This window comes from Acipenser ruthenus, chromosome 3, assembly GCF_902713425.1.
Source record: "Acipenser ruthenus chromosome 3, fAciRut3.2 maternal haplotype, whole genome shotgun sequence".
NCBI lineage: Eukaryota > Metazoa > Chordata > Actinopteri > Acipenseriformes > Acipenseridae > Acipenser > Acipenser ruthenus.
Genome location: NC_081191.1, coordinates 39532626 through 39556797, shown reverse-complemented (window position 1 = coordinate 39556797; position 24172 = coordinate 39532626). Strand labels below are relative to the sequence as shown.

The 24172-nt window shown below is 39.3% G+C and overlaps 1 protein-coding gene across 6 annotated transcripts in view; it reads right to left on the bottom strand.

Moving 5' to 3' along the window:
- The window catches only part of LOC117435734 (cAMP-regulated phosphoprotein 21-like), an 85052-nt gene that overhangs the window by 23648 nt on the left and 37232 nt on the right, over positions 1–24172 (bottom strand). For 4 of the 6 annotated variants that reach the window (XM_034059136.3, XM_034059133.3, XM_059012911.1 and 1 more), the window contains 9 exons: positions 23195–23296; positions 18047–18084; positions 17281–17334; positions 15921–16144; positions 10908–11141; positions 9410–9600; positions 7599–7703; positions 6684–6935; positions 4705–4831 (listed from right to left, as the gene is read on the bottom strand). In XM_034059136.3, the coding sequence (XP_033915027.3) occupies positions 4705–4831; positions 6684–6935; positions 7599–7703; positions 9410–9600; positions 10908–11141; positions 15921–16144; positions 17281–17334; positions 18047–18084; positions 23195–23296 (1327 nt within the window). The remainder of the gene's footprint in view (positions 1–4704; positions 4832–6683; positions 6936–7598; positions 7704–9409; positions 9601–10907; positions 11142–15920; positions 16145–17280; positions 17335–18046; positions 18085–23194; positions 23297–24172) is intronic. The other 2 variants (XM_034059138.3, XM_034059137.3) reach the window with 2 other exon arrangements.

Here is a 24172-nt window from a genome sequence, read left to right as displayed (position 1 = left end):
AAACAGGAGGCTGTACAGGTTTATATACTATATATATATATATATATATATATATATATATATATATATATATATATATATATATATATTGTACTGTTGTGTCCTAGGAAGCTTCCAGCTGCTTTGTTTTCTCATAAGCTTCCACCTGGCATACTGCATTCTCAAAGGTAAGATATCCCCATCTTGGGAAAATAATTTATAGCCATACTTCAATATTATTAGATTCCCTCTAAAGCCCTTAAGTGAAAATAATTAAGTTGCACTTTTTATTTTTATTTTACCATGTTCTGTTTTGCTTTTAACAAGGGTTTATCCTTTATGGCCCATTATACACAATCACAACATCTATAATCAGATCAGTCTTATCTCTCCATTGTAGTATATTATATATGGAGTAAGTAAGTAGCATTACTTGGTTGCAGAGATATATTATACAGCATCAATCATCCTGGAGTTTAACTGTATAATGGTAAGCATGCACTGTAATATTTACATGGTTGGGTTGGATTTGTGTTGTTGCTGAGTAATAAATAAATGGCCATCAGTGTTTCGATTGGATGAAATTAAATATGGTATAAGACACCATGCACAGTTTTTGATTTCAGTATTTTATGAAATGGAAGTACCAAAAAACATTCTATTTTTACAAAAACTATGGAGGCAACTTCAGGAAAGAGCAAGGTAAAAACAAAGCTATTCAGATTTACTGAAATATCCAAGAATGAAAAGCAAAATGTCATTCAAGAAAATTAAGATATTTTTCTATAAAGGAATAGACAATAAAAGCGATCTGTTTTTGTGTAGTGAACTCATGTAGTGAATAAATGACACGACTTAATAGAATTCTGAATGTTTATTGTCTAGTAAAATTAATTATTGCTTCATTGGGGGAGTTTCCATGTGTGGTCATTTACATGTGAAGTGGCGATGCGCGATTATCACTTTTATATGTCGATTCGATTATCGATTCGATATTTGAAATTAATCCCGGTTATGATTATCGCTTATTCTAATAACATCATTAAATGTTTTTTCTTTATTTAAAAAATAAAACAATTTTTAAATAAAGAAGAAAAGCACACACAATCTGACAATGCACTCTCTTGCTTGCAACTGCCTGAAATCTTCTCTTAGCTCTTTTGAATCCCTTACACACCAGGGAATTATGCACAGAAAAAATCCAAATTATGCAAAATTATGCTGTATCTCTGTACAAATATGTGCAAAGTAACAAAATTATTGTGCAGTTGTATTGGGTTCTTCTCTCAGACTGGATATCAAAATAAACACTAAGTAGAAAACAATTGATTTTTTTTTTTTTTAAACAAAGTATTTCTAAATTCCAAGATTGAAATAAAGGAACACCAGCTCTTTCAGTTTGTCTTCCAAAAGAGAACACCTCCGATTGGACAGGACAAGATTATACATTGAGTTGCTGCACTCAGCATCAGCTGTATTTACTGCATTTATGTATCTGAAAGCTAATGTTTTCAAATTAAGAAGACGGTCAGCTGTCGATGACCAAAACAAGTCGATGTCAATTTCCCCTGGCGGTAGAGCGCTGTGGATCGCATCGGGTGCCACCTTCACAGTGTACAAAGCAAAGCAAAGAACATTTTTTACTCTCTTTTGCTGATATATTTGCAACATGGACCTTTGCCGTGGCATTTTCTGGCAAAATTGACCAATTTTCTCTTGACCCTCAGTGTGATCCAACATTTTTCCCTGTCCTTCTCTGTTAACGGCAATATTATTTAATATTACGCACCTATTTTTATTTATTTATTTTTAGCAGACGCCCTTATCCAGGGCGACTTACAATTGTTGCAAGATATCACATTATTAATTAACCATTTATACAGTTGGGTGTTTACTGGAGCAATCTAGGTAAAGTACCTTGCTCAAGGGTACAGCAGCAGTGTCCCCTACCTGGGATTGAACCCATGACCCTCCGGTCAAGAGTTCAGAGCCCTAACCACTACTCCACACTGCTCCCCATGCATGGGGATACGTTTAATGCATAATTGCGTAATTCCCTGGGGTGTAATCCCTAACTCTAAAATTATTAAATGAAACTAATTAAAAAAAAAAAAAAAATGTAATTTATTAGCCTGCCTCGCTGACTAAACTAAAATGAGAAACTGAGTCAACAATAACAGATAACTTTGGGTAGCTCACTTATAAATACATATTTACATGGCATGACATGGACTGACCCTATATTTATATAATTTAATATCCGCTGCTTTTCTGTTGTGTAATGAAACATCATTAATAAGGTGATTGACATATGTGTAAAGAAAAAAAATAGTTTGTATTTATGAACTTACAGTATTTCAGTATTTAAACAATCGCTCACCTTCTTTCTTTGACAAGTATTTATAACAAACAGTTCAGACACTGCACTACGCTTCCTGTATGTTTTTGTTTGTGACGCTGTTTTGTATGCATTATGGGGCCTTTAACAGGAGGGCGGGTCTCGAGGTTCCCTTGACTACAGATCCCAGAGTGAGAGCAGCTTCAGTGGTTGACTGACGCAAACCGCTGGAATCCAAAGTGGCAGGGATGCGGAAGTAACTTTTATGATGAGTGACCGTAAAGAAGACGTGAAGTTTTATAGTATAATAATCAATTGAAATTGTGCAGTTTATTAATCGTTTGAAGTCGGTTTCGGTGTTTAATTTAATAAATCAGAAATTAACTGTATTTTCGATTAATCGCTCGTCACTATCGTGCACGTTTGGGAGAACAGCTAGACAGGATCAGGTTTGTGGCCAAAAATAACGGCCACTGAGAGGGATAGGGTAAATCTCATTTACTCGTGAGTATGACGTAAAACACAGTAAATAGATGCCCATTTTCACATGGAAGCCTGCATTTCATGTGAAAACATCCATTGCTCCCAATACAGCCTTGGGAGTATATGTGGAAGGTGTCTGGCACAAATCTCTATAATCCTACCTCTCCATGGTGATCTGCAATAGCTGAGTTGAACAGTTTCATTATATAACTCGGGTTCATTATTTTCTTTAAGTCGTGTGATAAATTAGTTGAACTATTATTCACTACTAATGATAAGCCACCCCACCAATGGACATTTGAAAAACAATTTGGGCAACAGCAGTAAAACAAATTATTAAACAACCAGGCACAAGGCATTTACAAATCACAGCTTTATTACATGAGCTTAACACTTTACTTTAGAGTTTCACGCAAACAAGATGTCACCTGACAACTATGGATTTCCACGTGAGATTCTCTCGTGTACCTGTTCTCTATGCATGGAAACCACATTTTCCCGAGCTGTCTGCGAAAACAGCACGAGAACGCTATGTATAGCTAATTTGCATATCGACCTCCTCCTTTCCCCTTCATTTGCATGACGTCAGGTGAAAAGAGGGTCTTCGAGTAAAATAATCTGAGCCAATGGAAACCCGAAATTTATAGGGTCATTTTTGGCTTGAGCACAATGTCTCGAGAAAAAACAGAACACACATGGAAACTCCCCCATTGAATGCTATTTCAAATAAAATTATTTCAGTTGACTTTGATAACTTACAGTCACATAAGGTAAAAAATAACAGATTGTCATTATTATCCCCACAATCCTTTACACTGTGCTTTTCTTCTTTCTTTTTTGCCAAGAAAACACACAGCAGTACAGGATGCTGTCATTTTGTTATTCAGAGAAATCAGTGATATCACTAATGTGCTGGCCTGCTGCTCCTATAGCCCTACAAATGGACAACATGCAGGTGAAATCATTTTGTTGTCCATTAGTATCAGTCACCTGCTCTAGAAATAATAATAGCACAATCCTTGAAAACAAAAATCACGAACAAGCCTGGCCGAGGAACTTGGATTGTTTTTCACTAGCTTTCAAACAACAAACTATAGAAAATTACATGGGAGGGGGGTTAAAGAGACAGGCATCCATCGTCATATTCAAACAGTCAAATCCTTACTAGAATTCAATAAACAAAGCCTAGCAGCACCAACACATGAAAAATTGGTTAACCCTTTGATTAATGGAAATTACTACAAACAGCAATTATTGACACAGTGCAAAGCAAACTAATAAAAACACAAACACAAACTTACAATACTCAAAAGCATGTTTTTTTTTTTTTTTTTATCAACAACAACCATTAAGATACATAAACCAATTTAAAAGGAAACATGTTTATGATGAATACCATTTCATACTACTATTGAGCTTCTTTGATCCTCCTGAAGAGCAGAAAACAGCAGGGAAAGAGACCGGTTCACTGTGAGACCTGCTATCTATCTCTTACAGTGTAACGGCCCCCTTTCATGCTGCTAAAGCCAGCGACTGGAATAGGAGAGTTTTGTATGCACACTATACTGTACCAAACCATCACACATTACATTCACATGTCAGTACAATTAATTATTAGACTGCAGTTTGGAACCTTTAGGAAAGCTTGCATACTAGATTCCGATACTGAAACTAGACACTGGCATTTACTTTATCTTCTCTAAACTGTCAAGTACTCATTTTAGCCAGCTCACACCTTACATGTTATATTTTAAAAAATAACATATATATTTCAAACAATGTGAAGGTGTTACTGTAGATAAAATATATAATAATAAGCATATTTTATGATGTATTAACCCTGCTTTTGCTCCATTTGTTAAAAAAAGGGTTTTGGGTACAATTGTAAGGAAAATGAGCCATACCTGTTTGTTGAGAAGTCTGTGGTATTTGCTGATTTCTCTGTGCATTGTACTGAACAGGGGCGACAGGTCTGTACTGCTGACTTGCTGAGGTAGGGTACTGACCAGATGAATAGTAATACACTGGCATCTGTGGATGGTAAAATGGGATTGCAAGTGTAACTTGTATTTCACATTAATTTAAGAATAGAGCCACAGGCCGACAATGGAAAACAATTAAGATTTTACAAGCAAGCACTGCCACTGAAGTCAGGTGTCCACACTGTGAAAACCCATTGTCTTTGCCAGGATATAAAAATGCCTCCAAATTTATTTTTGTACATTGTTACCACAATCCATCAACAAAACCATACTGCACAAGCAGTAGTCATTAATATAATACATTGAAATCCATTTTTACAACTGAGACATGAGGATGTTTTTCAGTTGTTTTAAAGTGCATCTAGTTCAATTGTAAAAAATTCTGTAGAACAATTATAACAGCTGCCTCCATTTTATACAAGGCATCTCGAAAATGAACCCTTTTAATGGTTTGTGGCAGATTCCAAAGGCACCATTAGTACAACCTATCAAAAATACATTAGGAAAGTAAAACTGGTAGAACTATAATAGGCTTTCTTTCCACACCATAGTTCTGCAGCAAATAGTGATACATTTTAACTCAGTGAAGCCTTGTTTTTAAAAAGCTTTTGCGCAGCACTGCACATTGTTTCAAATATAGAATAAACTTTTATAATTGGCAGTTACCTGCAAATAAAAATACTTTTATTTATTTTTTGTGAAAGCGCAGATAACGAAAAGTAATGTCCAAATGAGCTGAGCTTCCTATATGGTGACAGCAATCGCATTAAATATTCTGCTTATACACCCCCCTGAGACTAGAAAGGGAGTTAGCGAGGAACTGGAAAACGCAGACTGTGTTCAGGAAGACAATGAATCACTGATCCGCCATGTCCTACATGTTCAAGTCAATTAAACATGATTAATAGTTACCTGTGCAGAGACTACAGTGACTTTACTTTGATGCCCCGGGGAGCTTGCATGATTAGCAACTCGACTACTAACAGCATTTCAATTCATGTAAATTGCAAAGCATAAACAAAACAAAAAAATGATGCAGCCATGCAATGATAACAAAATAATTATAATAATGTTAAAATAAAAATACCGCAGGGGAATTTTGTGATGCCCTCATTTAAAAGACAGATACCAAAAACATGCAAGCAACACCTACTGTATTCATAATATTGTTAGTTCCCCAAAGGAATTGTCACAGTATAAGTGCATAAATGACTTACTTTAGGTTTATTACACTCTGAAAATCTGAAAATCACTTGTTTTGTATTTGTGTGTGTAATATATATATATATATATATATATATATATATATATATATATATATATATATATATATATATGTCTATCTATCTATATATATTTCTCAGCATTCCTTTTGATATATATATATATATATAGAGAGAGAGAGAGAGAGAGAGAGAGAGAGAGAGAGAGAGAGAGATAGATAGATAGATAGATAGATTAAGATGCCTCTTTTAAACAATGTTAAATTATAAATAAAAGTTATTGTATTTCTTGCTCTTACTGTATTACTTGTATTGTAACACTTGAAATGTATTTGCTTACGATTGTAAGTCGCCCTGGATAAGGGCGTCTGCTAAGAAATAAATAAATAAATAAAACAATGTTACTACTGTAGTCCTGTATTTACCTATTTTGGTATTTTTTGCTTTTCGGTTTCATTCATACTGTCATGTATTGTGACATGTAATGTTACCTTTTCTGCTATTTCAGTTCTGTTTTGGATTAAAGTTTTACATTTAAATTGAACCAAAAAAAGTTATCAATAAAAATAAAAAATAAACACATCATCTATTTACCTATGCTATCGAACAATATGCTATAAAATTAGCTCTTGGTTTTCATGTTTTGTGAAATGAGATTCATGAGCCTCCTGTCCATACCTGGGCTGGTGTCTGCTGTACATATCCCTGTGGTGGCTGCAGCACTTGTTGAGACATAAGGGGACCGGAGCCAGTGAAGCCCCCAGGCGGGATCTGCTGACTGGGGGAGGCCATGACGTAGCCTGGCTGCTGAGGGGGCTGGGGCAGGAGGGGAGGGGGGTAGCCAGAACCAGACGGAGGAGGCTCGGGAGCTTCTCCGGATGACTGCCGGCTCAGACTCATCTGTCCAAACTGAGAGGCCATGTCATCTCGCTGCAAAACAAACAGAGACAATACGCATTGGTGGAGAAAGCTGGAGAGGGAGTCAGACTGAGAAACAAAATCAACAACACACTAGCAAAAAATACACTACAGTAATTCAGCATCTTCCACAATCACACTGCTGTTTTGAGTACATCCAGCAAAACGCAAACACGGCAAAGAGATAATTTAATCATTATGGTTTTTATGTTACACCTGTGAATAAAACGAATACGAAAAAACTTTTTTCAACATATTTTTTCAATTGTTATTATCACTGTCTCATAACATAATGACAAAGCACAGCATAATTTGGTTAATTTACTGTTAGATCAAATTTGACAGTAAATTGTCCAGTTTTCCTGTATAATAAGGGCCCTTCACTAATTAACTTTTTTCAATATTTCCCTTTATGTCTAAGTCAGACAGCAAAATAAAACTGGAGTACTGCATATACATTCACATATATTATACATGCATAGCGGAGGTTGAAAATATACAATGTGCAACTGAAAACTACAATGAAGTAAACATAACTGTGTTTGGACTTCTACTGTATTTATACCACATTTTATACAGTGGTCAAAGAATACTGCTACAAGTATACATGTAAATCACTCAAGCAAGCAGTGCAGAGACAAAGGCTGAAGTCTAAAAGAATTAAAACAGATGTACCACAGGGAACTGCTGTGTTGGTGAGACTGGCAAGAGGTGCTGAGGTGGGTAAGAGACGGGTGGATACTGGACAGACTGAGAAGAAGGCTGCATTGCCTGCGCAGACTGAGAAGAGAAGTCATTTGGCATGGTCAGTCACAGGAGGAAAAAGACATGCATGCCCATGTTAGTAAATGTGGGTCTTGTTTATATAGGGAAAAGACCTGCAAAATAATAGTAATTTAAATTAGTTCCGACTTACTGGAATTATTTTGTTAGCTAATGTATATGTTATTTAATGTGCACATCGCTGAATAGTGTATTTAAGACATGTTTGTATGGGTACCTGGTATGTTGCAAGAGGCAAAGCTTGGAGTTATTATTTGTACCTGCAGTTTTGAAAGAACAAAGTTCTATTTTAACCTGAGGCTTGTCTTATCTCTTTTTTTGTGTTATGTGCACATGAAAGGATGGTGACTAATACCGCAGTGCATGACATGCACTGCTCACAGTATTGAGCACAGGTCCAATCATCTGTTCGTTTGGAATGCGAAGTTGATACATTCAAGCAGTTCAGATATTCTTCACAGCGTAACATTTATAATTCATAACACTCTCTTCTGCATAACAATGGGTCTAGACAAGAGCAGGCTTCAACACAGTTAAGTGTACAAAGAATAGTGTGCTGTTTCTAATAAGGCTCTAACACACCAGTTCTGATTTCAAGGATGGATGGTGAAGTCGCTTTGCAAATTAAGCGTATAAATGAGGCCCACCCTTATCCACTTCACTGTCCAGATATAGTGACCAGGATTTTTTATCTGCAACATACAGCTGTAGCTACAGTGGCTTAAGCAAAGGTTTAACCAGTTTTGTTTTATTTGCTTGCTTGTAGACGGTGTATATAAGAATACATGAAACAAACAATAAGAAAGTCTATTTTAATGCGCTAATGAGGGACGAGTCACGTCGATGCACTGAAAGGCCTCTTCTCGTTCACAATATTTCCTTCTGTTGTAATGAAAGATATATGTGAGTTATACATTCAGTTGCTTGGTTTATATTCCTAGATTATTAAGGGTTTAAGGTGGGGATGTTCAGTCAATTATTTTTATTATTTTCTCCTAATTTGGAATGGCTAATTATTTTTAGGCTCAGCTCACCGCTACCACCCCTGAGCTGACTTGGGAGGGCGAAGACAAACACACACTGTCCTCCAAAGCGTGTGCTGTCAGCCGACCGCTTTTTTTCACACTGCGAACTCACCGTACAGCCACCCAAGAGCTACAGCGTCGGAGTACAATGCAGCTCTCGGGCAGCTTACAGACAAGCCAGCAGGCGCCCGGCCAGACTACAGGGGTCGCTGGTGTGCGGTGAGCCGAGGACACCCTGGCCACATGTCTGTGTCAGAACCTAATTACTGAGCTTTTTCAGCCGAATATCTGACTACTTTAGACAACACCTTGAACTAGGCATTTATGAACGTCACAGTTCTACCGAAAACCCTGTATCATCCTTAGCTAAATACACATGGTGCACTGGGAGATTGTTTTCATACTTTATAGTGTACTATAGTATTCTTTCATATAGGCTACTTTGATATGTTCCGATATGATGAGGATGACTCTAGGAACGGCAATGTGAGGCACATACCATCTATTCAACAGATCTAAGTGGTGTCAGATCTAAACACAACCACCATTTAAACATTAAAGCCCTGCTTTTAATGACTTAAAAAACTGTATTTTGATCCGTCTCTGACTGGATCAGTATATATATCGCAGGTGTTTTTTGTCCATCCCCCTGAACATCAGCTAAATGTGCATGCTTACTTGTGGTACCATGTGACTTCCAATTTGCTGCTGTGGTTGCTGTGGCTGCTGTTGCTGTGGTTGCTGCTGTTGCTGGGTTGCAGGTGCATTTTGCTGTTGAGACTGTCCTACAATCTGGCTTCTCATTGGCTGATGGCCACTGGGAGGGTTGTAGATAGCAGGTGTCCCATCAGGGTTAACAAATGGTTGACCTGAAAAAATCCACACATTAAATTAAAACACCCAGTCCTGGGTTTCAGAACTACCTTCAGTCAAGTATATTATTTAAATGATCAGGTGCCCGAAGTTTGATGGTTAAATAAATTGTTCCTCCCTTGTAGCTGCAAGAATAACTCTTATTAGCTATCCTACTCAAGTGTAACTTTTATTTATGCTGTGATAAGTGTGATCAGTTCAGATCACTTGGACATTTCAACAGTATACCTAAACAAGGGAAGATGTGAAACTCAGGACTAGGTGCAGGGCTAATGATCAGTTGTTTACTATTTTATTTAAGATACCTACAGTATCATCTGAAGCCAATGTAAAACAGAATGTTCTCATTAGTTGAAAATGAAAATACTTTAGGGTAAGCAACTGAATTAAAATATATAAGCATGCTGTAAGTAGTATATACTAGGGTGAATGGAATAAATGACTGATGCAACTTTGGTTTAGTGTTTAAGCCCATAGTGCAGTGAAATTAATAAATATTGCCTGTCCTTTTTTTGCAGTCAATATGTAAACTAGGGGGGGAAATAATAACAATTGTATTCATTGGTCATATATCATTTATAAATTAACTATTCATTATGCCATGAAGTTTTAATTTAAAATAATTATACTGAATGGAAATGCATGCTTGAAGTCGTGTTTTGTTATAGCATGTTATGAGAATGTTATAATATATATGATTACACCATTCATATACATATAACCAATTATAAAAAATCCCTTAACTAACATGTTACCTAGAAACATGTTGCATATAGCCAGGATCCACTGAGTCCCAAAACTCTTTCTTATTATAAAACGATAGTAGTCAAATGATAAACCCCTCTAAACATTTAGTGTTCTATACCATGGAAAAAGCATAACAAAGTGTAAAAGCCTGAGAAAGTTTAGGCAAGTTTGGTAGAGAACCTAGAAAAATGGTAAAGCACTGAACAAATCTAGATAGAAACTGTATGGTAAACAATGGTAAATGCATGGCATAAACATGGGGAAAACATGGTAAATTACTGAGTAATTACCAAGGCCTCCTTGGGTGCCACAAGATGTTTGATTTACTCATGACCGCCTAAGCTCCTATACTCTCAATTGTCAAACAACCTGAACATAGTTATGTTTTCACCCATGATCGATCAGCAGGACCAAGTGGACGTTGAGCCACACACACATCTGCAAAATCCCTTCTACTCACACGCCTACACCTTTACAGATTTTTAATCACACACAGTAACTTATACATACAGTCGATTTGACTACACAGTCAGTGGAGATCAATCCAGATACACACCTGTGTGAGGATTGAGAAGGATGCTGCCCGGTGGGATGCCTGCAGCCTCCAAGGGGACCAGGATGTAGCTGGGGCTGTTGGGAGGCACCTGCCCACTGAGCCCAGACCCGTCAGGGTAGGACACACTGCCCGTGGAACTGACCGGAGCTGACATGAGGAGTGATGTGCTCTGCAGTGACTGGTGAACTCTGGACAGTGAGCCTGAGGATCCACCACTGCTGGAAGACTCTGAGCCTACGGAACAAGAGGGTTTCAATGAAAACTGTTCCATCTATAACGGTTCAGACAGAGAACAAAGCATCCCCGCATCACATCACTCAAGCTATTCTCACCAGCTCACTCAGCACAGTATGAGCATCGTAAAAAAACGTTCACCCAAACAGGGGCGTGTAAATAGTTTAGACCTTCAACGATTAAAGGTAAAACGTTGTCAGAAATACGCATATGAAATACAGATTTTAACCATAGTGTTTATACAGTAGTAACTGTGCAGTGATATTTAATATTCAGTATTAATTCATAGTCTATTCCATTCATATTGGTATTGCAGCAATTTATTTTAAGCTCCAATGGAGTGCTTATTGTTATGTATTATATATAATAGTAGTTACCAACATGCCAACTTTGTTTAAATTTAAATGTTAGAACAGAATCTAACATCCCTAAGAGTACTTAGCAGAAGCCATTTTATAGATTCCCACTAGTGACTATTAAAACAGGAAGATATTTGAAAAGTATAAGAGCTGACCACATCGGTTACATTTATCTGTGTCATTTTTTCTGAATCCCATACTACCCAACAGGGCCAGACCCTGCAAAGCAGTACCAATAAGGCACAGAATTAATAAAATAGCTTTTTAATTAATTAATTTCTCCAACACACACCACATTAAAAGCTATATGTATTGTTTTGATATAATTTGTGTGATTGGCTGTGTTAATGGTGTGTTGTTTTGTTTTTGTCTGGCCTAGTACACGTTTGTATTTGTCACAAAGACGGCCAGAGTGGGTGGCGTCAGACCAGAAAGGAATCCAAACACAGACAGTGGTTGTGATGAGCTGAGTGCAATGGCTGCACTCAGCGTTTATTAACAAATAAAAGGGTTGTAAACAGCACAAAACAGGACACGGCACTGGTAGCCAAAAGAAACATATAAACAAAACGGACTAAACACTTAACACACGGTGCACGGAGACAAACAAACACGGTGAGTACAAACAACTATTATATTTACTATCTTCGCTTTTTAACTCTCCTTCTCCACACCCGTTCTCCACTCCCGAACACCTAACCCCGAGTGCAAGAAATGTGCGTCTATTTATACTGTTGTGCTGGGATTCAATTACTAATTAATTACTCACTTGAATCCCAGCACGTGAATTCATTACGTGCAACCCCGTGCCACACATTATACACATTTTATCTGCACGTGAAGTGATGTGCCATCCTCGTGCCTAAATATAATTATACACTTTAAACACACGTGAAACACAGACCCGTTTATATCCCGTGTACCAATCTATACACCAACATTAACATACGCACGCATATACACAACACAGAACACACAAATGCACACAGGGGCGGGGCACTTTGCCACATATACCCCCCCTTGTGCGCAGCACACATGGCCTCAACGGCCACCTCCCCCCTTAAATACCCAGCAGTCCCGGCCAAAGTCTCGGGCTGGGAAGGGAGGCTTTAGTGGGCCCATGGCTGGACATGCTGTCAGCTCCCCTGCCGGTAGTGGCACGGCTGACAGCATGCTGGTCCCGTCCTGCAGCGAAAAAGCTGCGGGGGCAGGTGGTCCCCCGACCTCCCCCTTCTTCATAGCCGGCAGCTCCCTCCTGTGGGGCTCCGGCCACAAGAACTCCTGCAGCGAAACTGCTGCTGGGGAAAGTGGTCTCCAGACCTCATCCCCCTTCTTCGTGGCCGGCAGCTCCCCTTTCTGGGGCTCCGGCCACCGTACTCCCTGCGGAGGTACGGGCAGCAGAGGCAGCTCCAGCTCCTCTGCTCCAGGCGGTGGCGGAGGCAGAGGCAGCTCCAGCTCCTCTGCTCCTGGCGGTGGTGGAGGCAGAGGCAGCTCCAGCTCCTCTGCTCCTGGCGGTGGTGGAGGCAGAGGCAGCTCCTGCTCCTCTGCTCCTTGCGGTGGTGGTGGCGGAGGCAGAGGCAGCTCCTGCTCCTCTGCTCCTGGCGGTGGTGGAGGCAGAGGCAGCTCCAGCTCCTCTGCTCCTTGCGGTGGTGGTGGCGGAGGCAGAGGCAGCTCCTGCTCCTCTGCTCCTTGCGGTGGTGGTGGCGGAGGCAGAGGCAGCTCCTGCTCCTCTGCTCCTTGCGGTGGTGGTGGCGGAGGCAGAGGCAGCTCCTGCTCCTCTGCTCCTTGCGGTGGTGGTGGCGGAGGCAGAGGCAGCTCCAGCTCCTCTGCTCCTTGCGGTGGTGGTGGCGGAAGCAGAGGCAGCTCCTGCTCCTCTGCTCCTTGCGGTGGTGGTGGCGGAGGCAGAGGCAGCTCCTGCTCCTCTGCTCCTTGCGGTGGTGGTGGCGGAGGCAGAGGCAGCTCCTGCTCCTCTGCTCCTTGCGGTGGTGGTGGCGGAGGTAGAGGCAGCTCCTGCTCCTCTGCTCCTTGCGGTGGTGGTGGCGGAGGCAGAGGCAGCTCCTGCTCCTCTGCTCCTTGCGGTGGTGGTGGCGGAGGCAGAGGCAGCTCCTGCTCCTCTGCTCCTTGCGGTGGTGGTGGCGGAGGCAGAGGCAGCTCCTGCTCCTCTGCTCCTGGCGGTGCTGGCTCCCTCTGCTGTGGCGGCTGGGCATGTGCGCGCCGTGCTGCCTTCAGCAGCATAGCGAGAGGCTGCTGGGGGACACCAGCATCCTGCCCTTCTCCCCCCCAAAAATTTTCAGGGGGTTGAGCCTGTAACCCCTCCCCTTCCGGCTCTTGGGGCTGAACCAGCAGGCATTTTCCCTCTGCTGGTGGCTTGGGTCCCAGGGCTGTGGAAGCCCCGACTTGCCTCCCTTTGGGCTGTGGACGCACCGACTCCTCCCTTTTGGGCTGTGGACGCACCGACTCCTCCCTTTTGGGCTGTGGACGCACCGACTCCTCCCTTTTGGGCTGTGGACGCACCGACTCCTCCCTTTTGGGCTGTGGACGCACCGACTCCCCCCTCTTGGGCTGTGGACGTTCGGGCTCCCCCCACTCAGGCGTAGGACGTTCGGGCTCCTCCCACTCAGGCGTAGGACGTTCGGGCTCCTCCCACTCAGGCGTAGGACGTTCGGGCTCCTCCCACTCAGGCGTAGGACGTTCGGGCTCCTCCCACTCAGGCGTAGGACGTTCAGGCTCCTCCCGCTTGGGCTGTGGACGCTCAGGCTCCTCCCGCTTGGGCTGTGGACGCTCAGGCTCCTCCCATTTGGGCTGTGGACGCTCAGGCTCCTCCCATTTGGGCTGTGGAGGCAAAACCAGCAGGCATTCACCCTCTGCTGGTGGAGATGGGGACAGCAGGTACTCACCCTCTGCTGGTGGAGATGGGGACAGCAGGCATTCACCCTCTGCTGGTGGGCCTGCTACCTGGGCTGCTGTTCCTTTTATCGTTGCCTCCAGGTAGCTGAGGAGAAACTCCACACCTTCCTCCAAGGTGTTTGGGGTGTGTTCCTCCTGATAGGCCTCCCATCTCTCACTGTCCATCATCCACAGGGCCCGGACGATTATGGGCAGAGACTGGGCCTCCAGCCCAGCATTCTCTAGGAACCAGCCCCGCAGTTTGATGGCGTCTTCTGCCATTGACCTTTTTTTTTTTTTTTTTTTTTTTTTTTTTTCCAGACCCCTCCTGGTCTGACGCTTGGAGGCGCGGCTATCCCACGATGACACCACGTGTCACAAAGACGGCCAGAGTGGGTGGCGTCAGACCAGAAAGGAATCCAAACACAGACAGTGGTTGTGATGAGCTGAGTGCAATGGCTGCACTCAGCGTTTATTAACAAATAAAAGGGTTGTAAACAGCACAAAACAGGACACGGCACTGGTAGCCAAAAGAAACATATAAACAAAACGGACTAAACACTTAACACACGGTGCACGGAGACAAACAAACACGGTGAGTACAAACAACTATTATATTTACTATCTTCGCTTTTTAACTCTCCTTCTCCACACCCGTTCTCCACTCCCGAACACCTAACCCCGAGTGCAAGAAATGTGCGTCTATTTATACTGTTGTGCTGGGATTCAATTACTAATTAATTACTCACTTGAATCCCAGCACGTGAATTCATTACGTGCAACCCCGTGCCACACATTATACACATTTTATCTGCACGTGAAGTGATGTGCCATCCTCGTGCCTAAATATAATTATACACTTTAAACACACGTGAAACACAGACCCGTTTATATCCCGTGTACCAATCTATACACCAACATTAACATACGCACGCATATACACAACACAGAACACACAAATGCACACAGGGGCGGGGCACTTTGCCACAGTATTGTTTTAGAAATAAATGAAGGCAAAACAAAACAGGTAACTTGAAAGAAAAAAACAAAAGGATTTAATTTGAGTAGGCTCTATTACCGTACAAAAGGAAAATGTAAACTGAAACAATCCATCTGGAACAGAATTCCCTTAGGCAAAAATATCAAGCGTCACGATTTAAAACACAGGGTTGAAAATGCAGGGCTGAATAGTGACATTATTATTACAAATATATTGTAAATGTCATTGGAAGAGCACAAGTGTAAAATGATGAAAATTGAGATCACTCTGACACTCACACGTAAATAGGATGCCAGGTTTACTGGAAGATAAGTCAGGCTAAACATATGGCCGGTCTAGATTTGTATATATTTTCTTTTTACAGCCTCTTAAATTGAGATCACCTGCAAGTTACCATGGATGAAGGAGCATTTTCATGACAGCTCTCTAAGTTTTAGGCCTTTGACATACATTATTTTAGTGGGATTTAAGTTTCAACAATCTCATTATCAAAAGAACCCAGATGAGCTTGACAAGTGATGCATTACTAGCTACCTGTTTTCGAGAGTTTGCCAGTACTCCGGCTACTGGCCGTGCTGTCCCCTCTCGTTAGGACTGTTATCCCCCCTATGCTGGCGGTCTTCGTCACGGCGGGCTTCAAGTTTCGGTTGGAGCTGTCTGAGTCTGTACTGCTCCAGGGGCGCTGGCCATTCCACTTGACATCTGTTTCCGTGCTGCTGTGACGACTGCCAGACTTTCCTGTGCCATCCCAATTGCCCCTGAAGCGTTAAGACACAATTCCCATGTTAGCCTACATCATGTAAGGGGGCATCTAAAAAAAAGAACAAGATATGCTGGCTATTACGCCAAATGAATCTGTCATTTTTCAATGACTTTCTTTATATCTACTTTCTTGCTTCCTCCTCATAACTGCTATTCTGTATCTCTTTTGCATCTTTATGTACTCATTGTTTTAATGGAAATGTATACTATGTTTGTTACCCTTTTTGTAGTTCTCTCTGAATTTTGTTTTATGTGTTCACCTGCTTTTGAACTCCTTGCTGTGTACATCTACTAATGTTACCCCAATTTCCACTTGGTTTCCTTGAAGTCTGCTCTTTTCCAGTAGAAAACAGGACATTTCCTCTCCTCATAATATAGCTCCTTGAGCCAGCTGCAACTTGGTTTTCCTACACAGCACCTTCTCAAAGGCAGTTAAAATCTTCTTACATAATGATGACTATCACTGGACACAGTGCGCTAGTTGAAGTCTAACCAGTGCTTTAAAAGTATTTCTACAATCACTAAACATTTGACCTTCTTCAGGTTATCTGGGTATTTTCTATTACAATACCTGTATTTAATAAAACATTTTAACTTGGTGGCCCATGCATTCTTGACAGCCTAGATAATTTAAAAACGATATGAATATAATTTAGATATTTTATTTAACATCATATAATCAAAAAAACTACACAATTATATTCCAAAAGTCTAACAGAAGCCACAATAGGTATTTCATGTTAGATTTCAAAATGTTACATTTTTCAATTTGACAGTTTTTTGTTAAGTACCTGTATGTGGAGAACTACAAAGCAGTACGTAATTCAATATGTTGACGTAACATTAGTCAGCAGCTTTCATTCAACTTTATGAAGTAAAATTAGTAAATTATATAGTGTGATGCAAAACTTTTGGCCACAGCTGTACATCATATTTTATAGTCATCATGCTAACCTTTTATCTGATAAAATATTTATGCTGCAGAATTCTGAATGTAAAAATGATTATGAACAACCAGTTAGGATTTCAAGGCCTAAAAGGCAGCTTCCAAAATCTATGTTGTGGTTTACACTTCTATAAGCTGCTGATCTATGAAGTTTCAAATACAACCTACCAAAAAGGAAATACCTACTTGAATAGCTGCCTTTTCTTCTGAGTATCATTAAATATACAGTCTTCCAAAATCCTGTGGAAACACAAACATTATAGGGCAACAGTTAACACAGTATAAACCTTTGTGTTTACATTTATAGTTAACATAAAACTATAAGTCCCATACAAAACAGTTTTCTCTCATGCCTTCTTCACTTTTATACATTAGTAAGAATGCAACAAAAAGAAAACTGAAATTAGGTTTTAGCATATTTGTACCCTCATAGGTAGACAGAAATCTCCAACCCACCTACTATACTTACCATGTGACTGTGTCAGCTGCTTTTAACCTGTCTTGATGTATTTACCAGTAATAGCCCAAATAGAATTAGCTGGCACTATACAAAAAGAGGAATATCTATGTCATGCCCTTTTTTATTAAAATAAAAGACCTTAAAAAAGACAAGTCTAAAGTATTTGTTGTATAATAGCAATAACTAGAAGATGCATCTTGTGTACTTGGAGACAACCATCCCCCACACTGTCTCGGGTTTTACCTTCTGGTCACACTGTGTGATGCACTGCCATAACAGTTTCTTTTGTTCAGTGTTTAAGATGCTCCTTTGCAGAGTGCATGTACAGCCTGTCCTGTACCACCAGACAAGACAAATCTGTTTGCCAAGTGTCTAGCTGACTCAGAAGTTGTTAGTGCGCTCCACTAGATATGAATGAAGAGCAATCCACACACACCACACAAAACATAGTTTTGGGGACGGAATGGTTAATATGTAAAATGTCAACTTTACCTGGCTTCCACATAAAGGTTTTCCTGGGAACAAACTGACTGAAAAATAAAATAAAACATTTTAACAAGGAGTCGCTTTATTTGAGAGCAAGACTCAATATGAAGCTCCATCAGAGCAAGTTTGTGGAAATGAAACATCATTATCTTTTTAAATAATAGTTTCTGTCTGAGGCAACAATTTAACTTGTAATACTTGAAAAAAAAACTACTGAGACAGATTTTTAAGTTAAACATTAAAATGTTTTTATTCATTTCAGTAAAAAGTGGGGGCAAACTTTATACTTGTTTTAAAATGAGGCCCAGTGTGTTTGTACACTTATTTTTATTATTTTTGTTTCAGTTTATTTATTTATTTATTTTTACATTAAGGTCACAGAGCAATGAGCATGAAAATGACAAAGTGAACATACAGTTACTGGTAATTTAATGTACTGTAATGTATTGTATTTTAATCACTGGAAATATAATGTTAATATTGAATTGCTCTATTGGAACCATAAGAACATTCTGTGGGCGACACCCTGGGTTAATCGTTGGAAATCATGTGGCAGAGTTTCAAAGGGATCTGGGGAAGAACAAGAATATCTGTAAAAAAATGTGTGTTTAAAAATACAGGGAAAAACAAAACTTAAAACAAACTTGTAATTGTAAACATGATGAAAAGCCAATGAAGATGGTAGAAGCAATGCAATATTCATGCTCCTTGCTCTTGAATACATGCTCATGATTCTAATGTGGGACGCACTGCTTCTTTCCTTAAAATTACTTTTAATAAATGCAGAGCTTGGTTTCTCAAACCAGGCCAGGGCTTCATTAATGTTTAATCAGTGATAAATGCCCTGAGGTGCACGAAAATATATTCTGAGTGTGCCATTCAGTATAGTGTACTGCAATGTAAAAGCATAATCACTGTATCATATGTTTAATTATGAATATAATCATTAAGGAAACATCATAACCAATAAAAAAATAAAACTAAAAAATAATAATAATACATGTCTCCGTATTTGCTGAATTTATCCATATGTGTATATTACATTATATGAAATGTAAGGTTTTAAAATGAATAATAAACATTATTTGTGTGAAAGCTGAATTTCTGACATGAAATCAACAGCTGTAAATAAAGCCTAAAATCAGCAATTCAACAAGAAATAAAATACTGTTACACTTTATCACTGGGTTATAAAATACATGCATAATACAACAAACACCCATGACTCTCACAAAGCTCCCATACTAAACCTAGCCCTGCCCCCCGTCCCTTCCTCTATCGTATAAATGCATACAATGACAGTTGCGACCACGGATTGTAATTGATTTTTTAAATGTCCCCCTGACACAATCTTTTCAATTATTTTGAGATGCCTCAAGCTGATCCCCGCAGTGGAATTGATGAGAAAATCTGCAATTAAGAGGTACCGCTGTATGCACGCATTCACCACAACTCGGAGGTACAATATAAAGTGCTCCTTCACTTCCCTGGTAATGAATTAGGTTCACGATGTCAGGTGCTTAAAACATACTCATTTAATTGCTGATTTAGGCTGTCTTTATTCTCCACAACTGCTCTAAAATATGTATTACGTAGCCTGTCAGCAAATTTACAATGCAACACTGTCTCATGTGCTCCTGTATTCCATGCTACTCTGGTGCTACTCCATTTGAACCAACATCAGGTTTCTTTCTCATCATGATATGTCACACTGTGTGCCTTGGGTATAAATACTTTTAGTACAAAATCTAAAACTAGAAAAGGTTATTAAGTGGTTATTTCTAGCATTAAGCAAAATTAGACAAACACATCTAAAGCACTTAACATAAAGGAAGTTACAGGCTGCAGAAGGCCATTGTGTATATTTTTACTGTTTAAATCAACCTTTTGATGCCTGCAAAGCTGCCCTCATAACAGCATCAGGTACTTTTAATAACAGTCGCATCTCTGGGGTGATGCGAAATATGCTATGGCTTTAGACGTTCTTCCTAGTCATCCTGGTCAAAACAATGAATTCCTTGGAGAATTGTATTGCTTTTATAAACCTACATTATAAAAATGGAGGGCCTATTTTCGAAGCAAGCGCAAAAGTACATTTTCTGAGAGGAATGAATCGAGGGTAATGGTTTAACACTCCACCACCCAAAATAACCAAACTATCCAATCACAGGGGTAAAGAGAACATTACAAAAGCATAAGCGTGACACTCAAACAGTGCTCCCGACATGAGGTTCTGATACACAAACCAGTCCTTGAACTGTGACAATCTGGAGATCCAGCCTGCGACCAGCTGGAACAGAGATACCATTTTCGGACACTCTAATACGAGATAACTATTCTAGTGTTTGCCTTGCTGTGAGAGTCCGCTGCGTAAGACGTTTAAAATTCTAAAAGTACTTGTAATCAAATCTCTAACTCAGCCCCGATTGATCACCGGAGAAAGAGTTGGATGAACACCTGAAGTCGACATAAATTGAAATATATTCAATTTATTGAGCTAGCAGTGCCGGAGTTTGCAGTGGAATATCCCAGACATAACCGGACGAAGAGTGCACATATTGGTGGAGGAATTGCTGTTTCAGTGGAATACCTAAATAGTTAATGACTCTTGTTCTTTGCAAAGACAGTTCTTTCGTACCCTAAAGTAGAGACGAAACGCGAGGAAGGCAGACCCCGGTACCTGGACCTGTCCTTGCCAGCAGGAGAGCCTTCGAGTGCCTTTATTGTTGAAGACACGGAACAGCTGGAGGAGGCAGCGCACGTCCGTTAAATATTCAATGAGTAGTGTTTTAATCCTCTTATGAACTCGAGAATAAGCAGACCTTAAAGTAAAATGAATGTTTTGTCTTAAGTGAGTGAGTAAGAAAAGTATTATTGCTTTCAATTCATGCTTTGACTTAATGAACACTATAGTAATTGTTTGTATATGATTTCTACAAATTGATGTGGGTTTTACAAGGCAATTGTCATTCTGCGTTAGAAGCTAGAATCCAAATTCAGCGTGTCTTGATAATAGATAATTCTCAATAGGTTGTCTGGACACAAAGAGCATCTTTATCTCGCAAGAGTGAGAATTGCCTTCAATGTTTTTATAATTTCAATAAAAATAAGAATACACATTGTTTATTTAAACGTAATTGATGCTAATTGCGATATACAGTAAGCTCACAGTCACATTTTACTACTACTAAAAATATTAATACTACTACTAGTACTACTACGACTACTACGACTACTACTACTACTAATACTACTACTACTAATAATAATAATAATAATAATAATAATAATAATAATAATAATAATAATAATAATAATATGAACTTACTCTTGTCAAGTGACCCGGAGATTGGTTGTGACTCCATACGTCAACAGTTGCTTTTTTTTTTTTGGTCGTCTGGGCATTTAACAAAAAAATCCCAAACAGCTGAGGGGTTTATGAGACATTTCTTTCAGTACAGATTACGCTATACAACGCTTTGCTGTCGAGACGGTGAATGAAGAAATTAAAGATTTGCCTTTGGTTAACACAAGCTGGAGGGGGGAGGGATGGACGGTGCTCAGTTTTCAAAATTTTAATTATTAGTGTTAGCATATATATTTTGTATGTTTCAAACATATTCTACCATAGCACTTCTCTTACACTGTCTTGCACACTAGGTATTCAGTACATATTTTACTGAAGCACTACTACCGCTATAGGTACCCCCACCCCAGTGCTTTGGCATAATATACCCTGCTCCATACATGGCAGCAGTGCCATATAGAGTTGCTACGTATAACAATTTGGTAGTGGATTACAATACAACTTTTGTTTACGTAGTATGCATTATACAAATCAAAAGATCAAATTTTGCATGTGAGTGACATTTAATGTGTGATTTATAGTATTCACACATTGTGAAACAGTTTCTGTTAACAGGGGAAAAAAAAAACATACAGTGCATGAATGCCACCTGTCGAACCTTCGAAGGTTTAAAACTACCTTTGAATTCCTGGCTAGCGAACGAACATTTGAACCTTCGAACACAGCCCTAAAAGTATATACATTAGCACCACCTGCTGTCCGCTCAATACTGTGAAGCTCACTGAAATTAAAAAGTGTGTCTGATCCAGATTAATGTCAGCCGACTTGTTGTTGTTTAGATAGCCACTTCAGACTTATGTGTTTTTAACAATAGAACCGCCATGGCAGTCATTTTGACAGTTCGAGGTTTTCAAAATACTCTGCGTGTCTGAAAGTTATGCAGTTGTCAGTTTATGACTTTTCCTAAATACATGTATTAAATACCCTGACGGTGTTTGAAAGGCAAGATCGTGAAATAAGGAAGTTATAATCCCGCACACCTAGAACCACCAAAGCAATCATTTTGACTGCCTTTTACAATACAATTTTATTTTAAATATAACCTGAAATATTCTATTTTTTTTGTTTGTTTTAATATACAAGCCTGCAGTTATCGCTACTGGACCTGGCAGCCATCAATTCCTTTGTTTTGTACAAGGAATGCACCGGGGAAAATATCAGTAGGAAAGATTTCATCTTGAAGCTAGCTGCAGCACTTCGGCAGAAACATTTCGATCAGAAAACTGCAAAGCAGCAGGCTGCTGCAGCTCAACCTGGATTCAGTGCTACACCGAGTGACACACAAGAGAAAACATATGTTACTTTAGTTTTAAATTTAAAAAAATATTTTTACAGTTTTATATGTACATTTACCTGTTTACACCTGTTTACACACTAGTTTCTTTTGACATTTTATTATAGTTTTTCATTTTTTGAAGTAGTGCTTTATATGCGTCAAGTTGTATCCGATAGTTTGTCTTTCATTCTATTATTAAAATGTAACCATCATAATGACTGCCTGCGGCAGTTTTAGGTATGAGTATAACTGCGGCAGTTCTAGTGTTAATGTAGACGATCAGAATGTGGAGACTTTCATAATTTTTTTTAAAACATATTCCAATTTAAAAATCTTTCGATTGCATCTTTTTCTAATGGAGAAAGGGTATGGTATTAGCCTTGTATTCATGTATTTATATATTTATGAATGTATTTATTTATTTATTTATTTTTACAAATCTGGTTAATTATCTGCTTTTTAGTTTTTTTAAAACCCATTATTAGCACAAATAACTTATTTATCCACTTACATCTTGTGCAAAAATTCTCTCCCTCACTCTCTGATACTCCTCTTCCCTCTCTTCTATAGATTTACTCCTTCTGCCATCTCTAAACGGATGAATCCTATTTTGCTGCATGATCAAAAATGCACACTGGTTATGTAACAGTTGACTTAAGCAATAACTCAACAAAGACAAAAAAGGAAAGAAAGCAAAAACACAACTAAAGGGGGTGGATTCAATCAAAACACACATCGCTAATTTACGAGTTGTGTGACGCTATTCAATCAAACTTTACTGCGTAAAAGATGCCAAAAACTAAAGTTATCGTTCCTTACATTATCGTTTATCGCAATGATGTATTTTAGGATTGGATCCACCCCTACTTAAGATAAAGCCTGAATGAACCACACAAAAGAAAAGTGTGCAGCAGAAGCGGCGGGGGCAGCAGCAGCAAATTAATGTATTCAGGCAGGAGGAATTTATTTGTTTCACTGTCTCCAATGAACAGTAATATCAACTTAAGTGGTCTTTTCTATTGGATGCCTCTGTTAAAGATCCACTATTTGGCAACTATCAACTACTCAATGTTTCTATTCTCCTGTGTTTGCAAGCAGGTAGATAGCAGGTGAATATCAGAAACTCACACAGACAGGCTGACCTGACTGACCTATTAACCAAGCTTAAAAGCACCACACTAAACTCACACGGCTACTTTAATGTAAAGTAAATAGCTTCTAAAATACAGTTACCTCTTTTAAGTGTAAAGTTTTACAAAATATATATTACTGTTGAAGAATTATCCAGTTAATTCAAGCACTATGAAGTAAAATGTACTAGGTTATTCTAGCATTAACCAATATTGGGCTAGATAAACTGGCATTAACCCATCTAACTAACATGAATACAGATCAGGCAATTTACATAGTTTACAAGTTGAAAACGTGTGCACTTCAAACTACTTTCACATAAGACTAATTTAGAGAACTATTACCAGTCTACCATGAG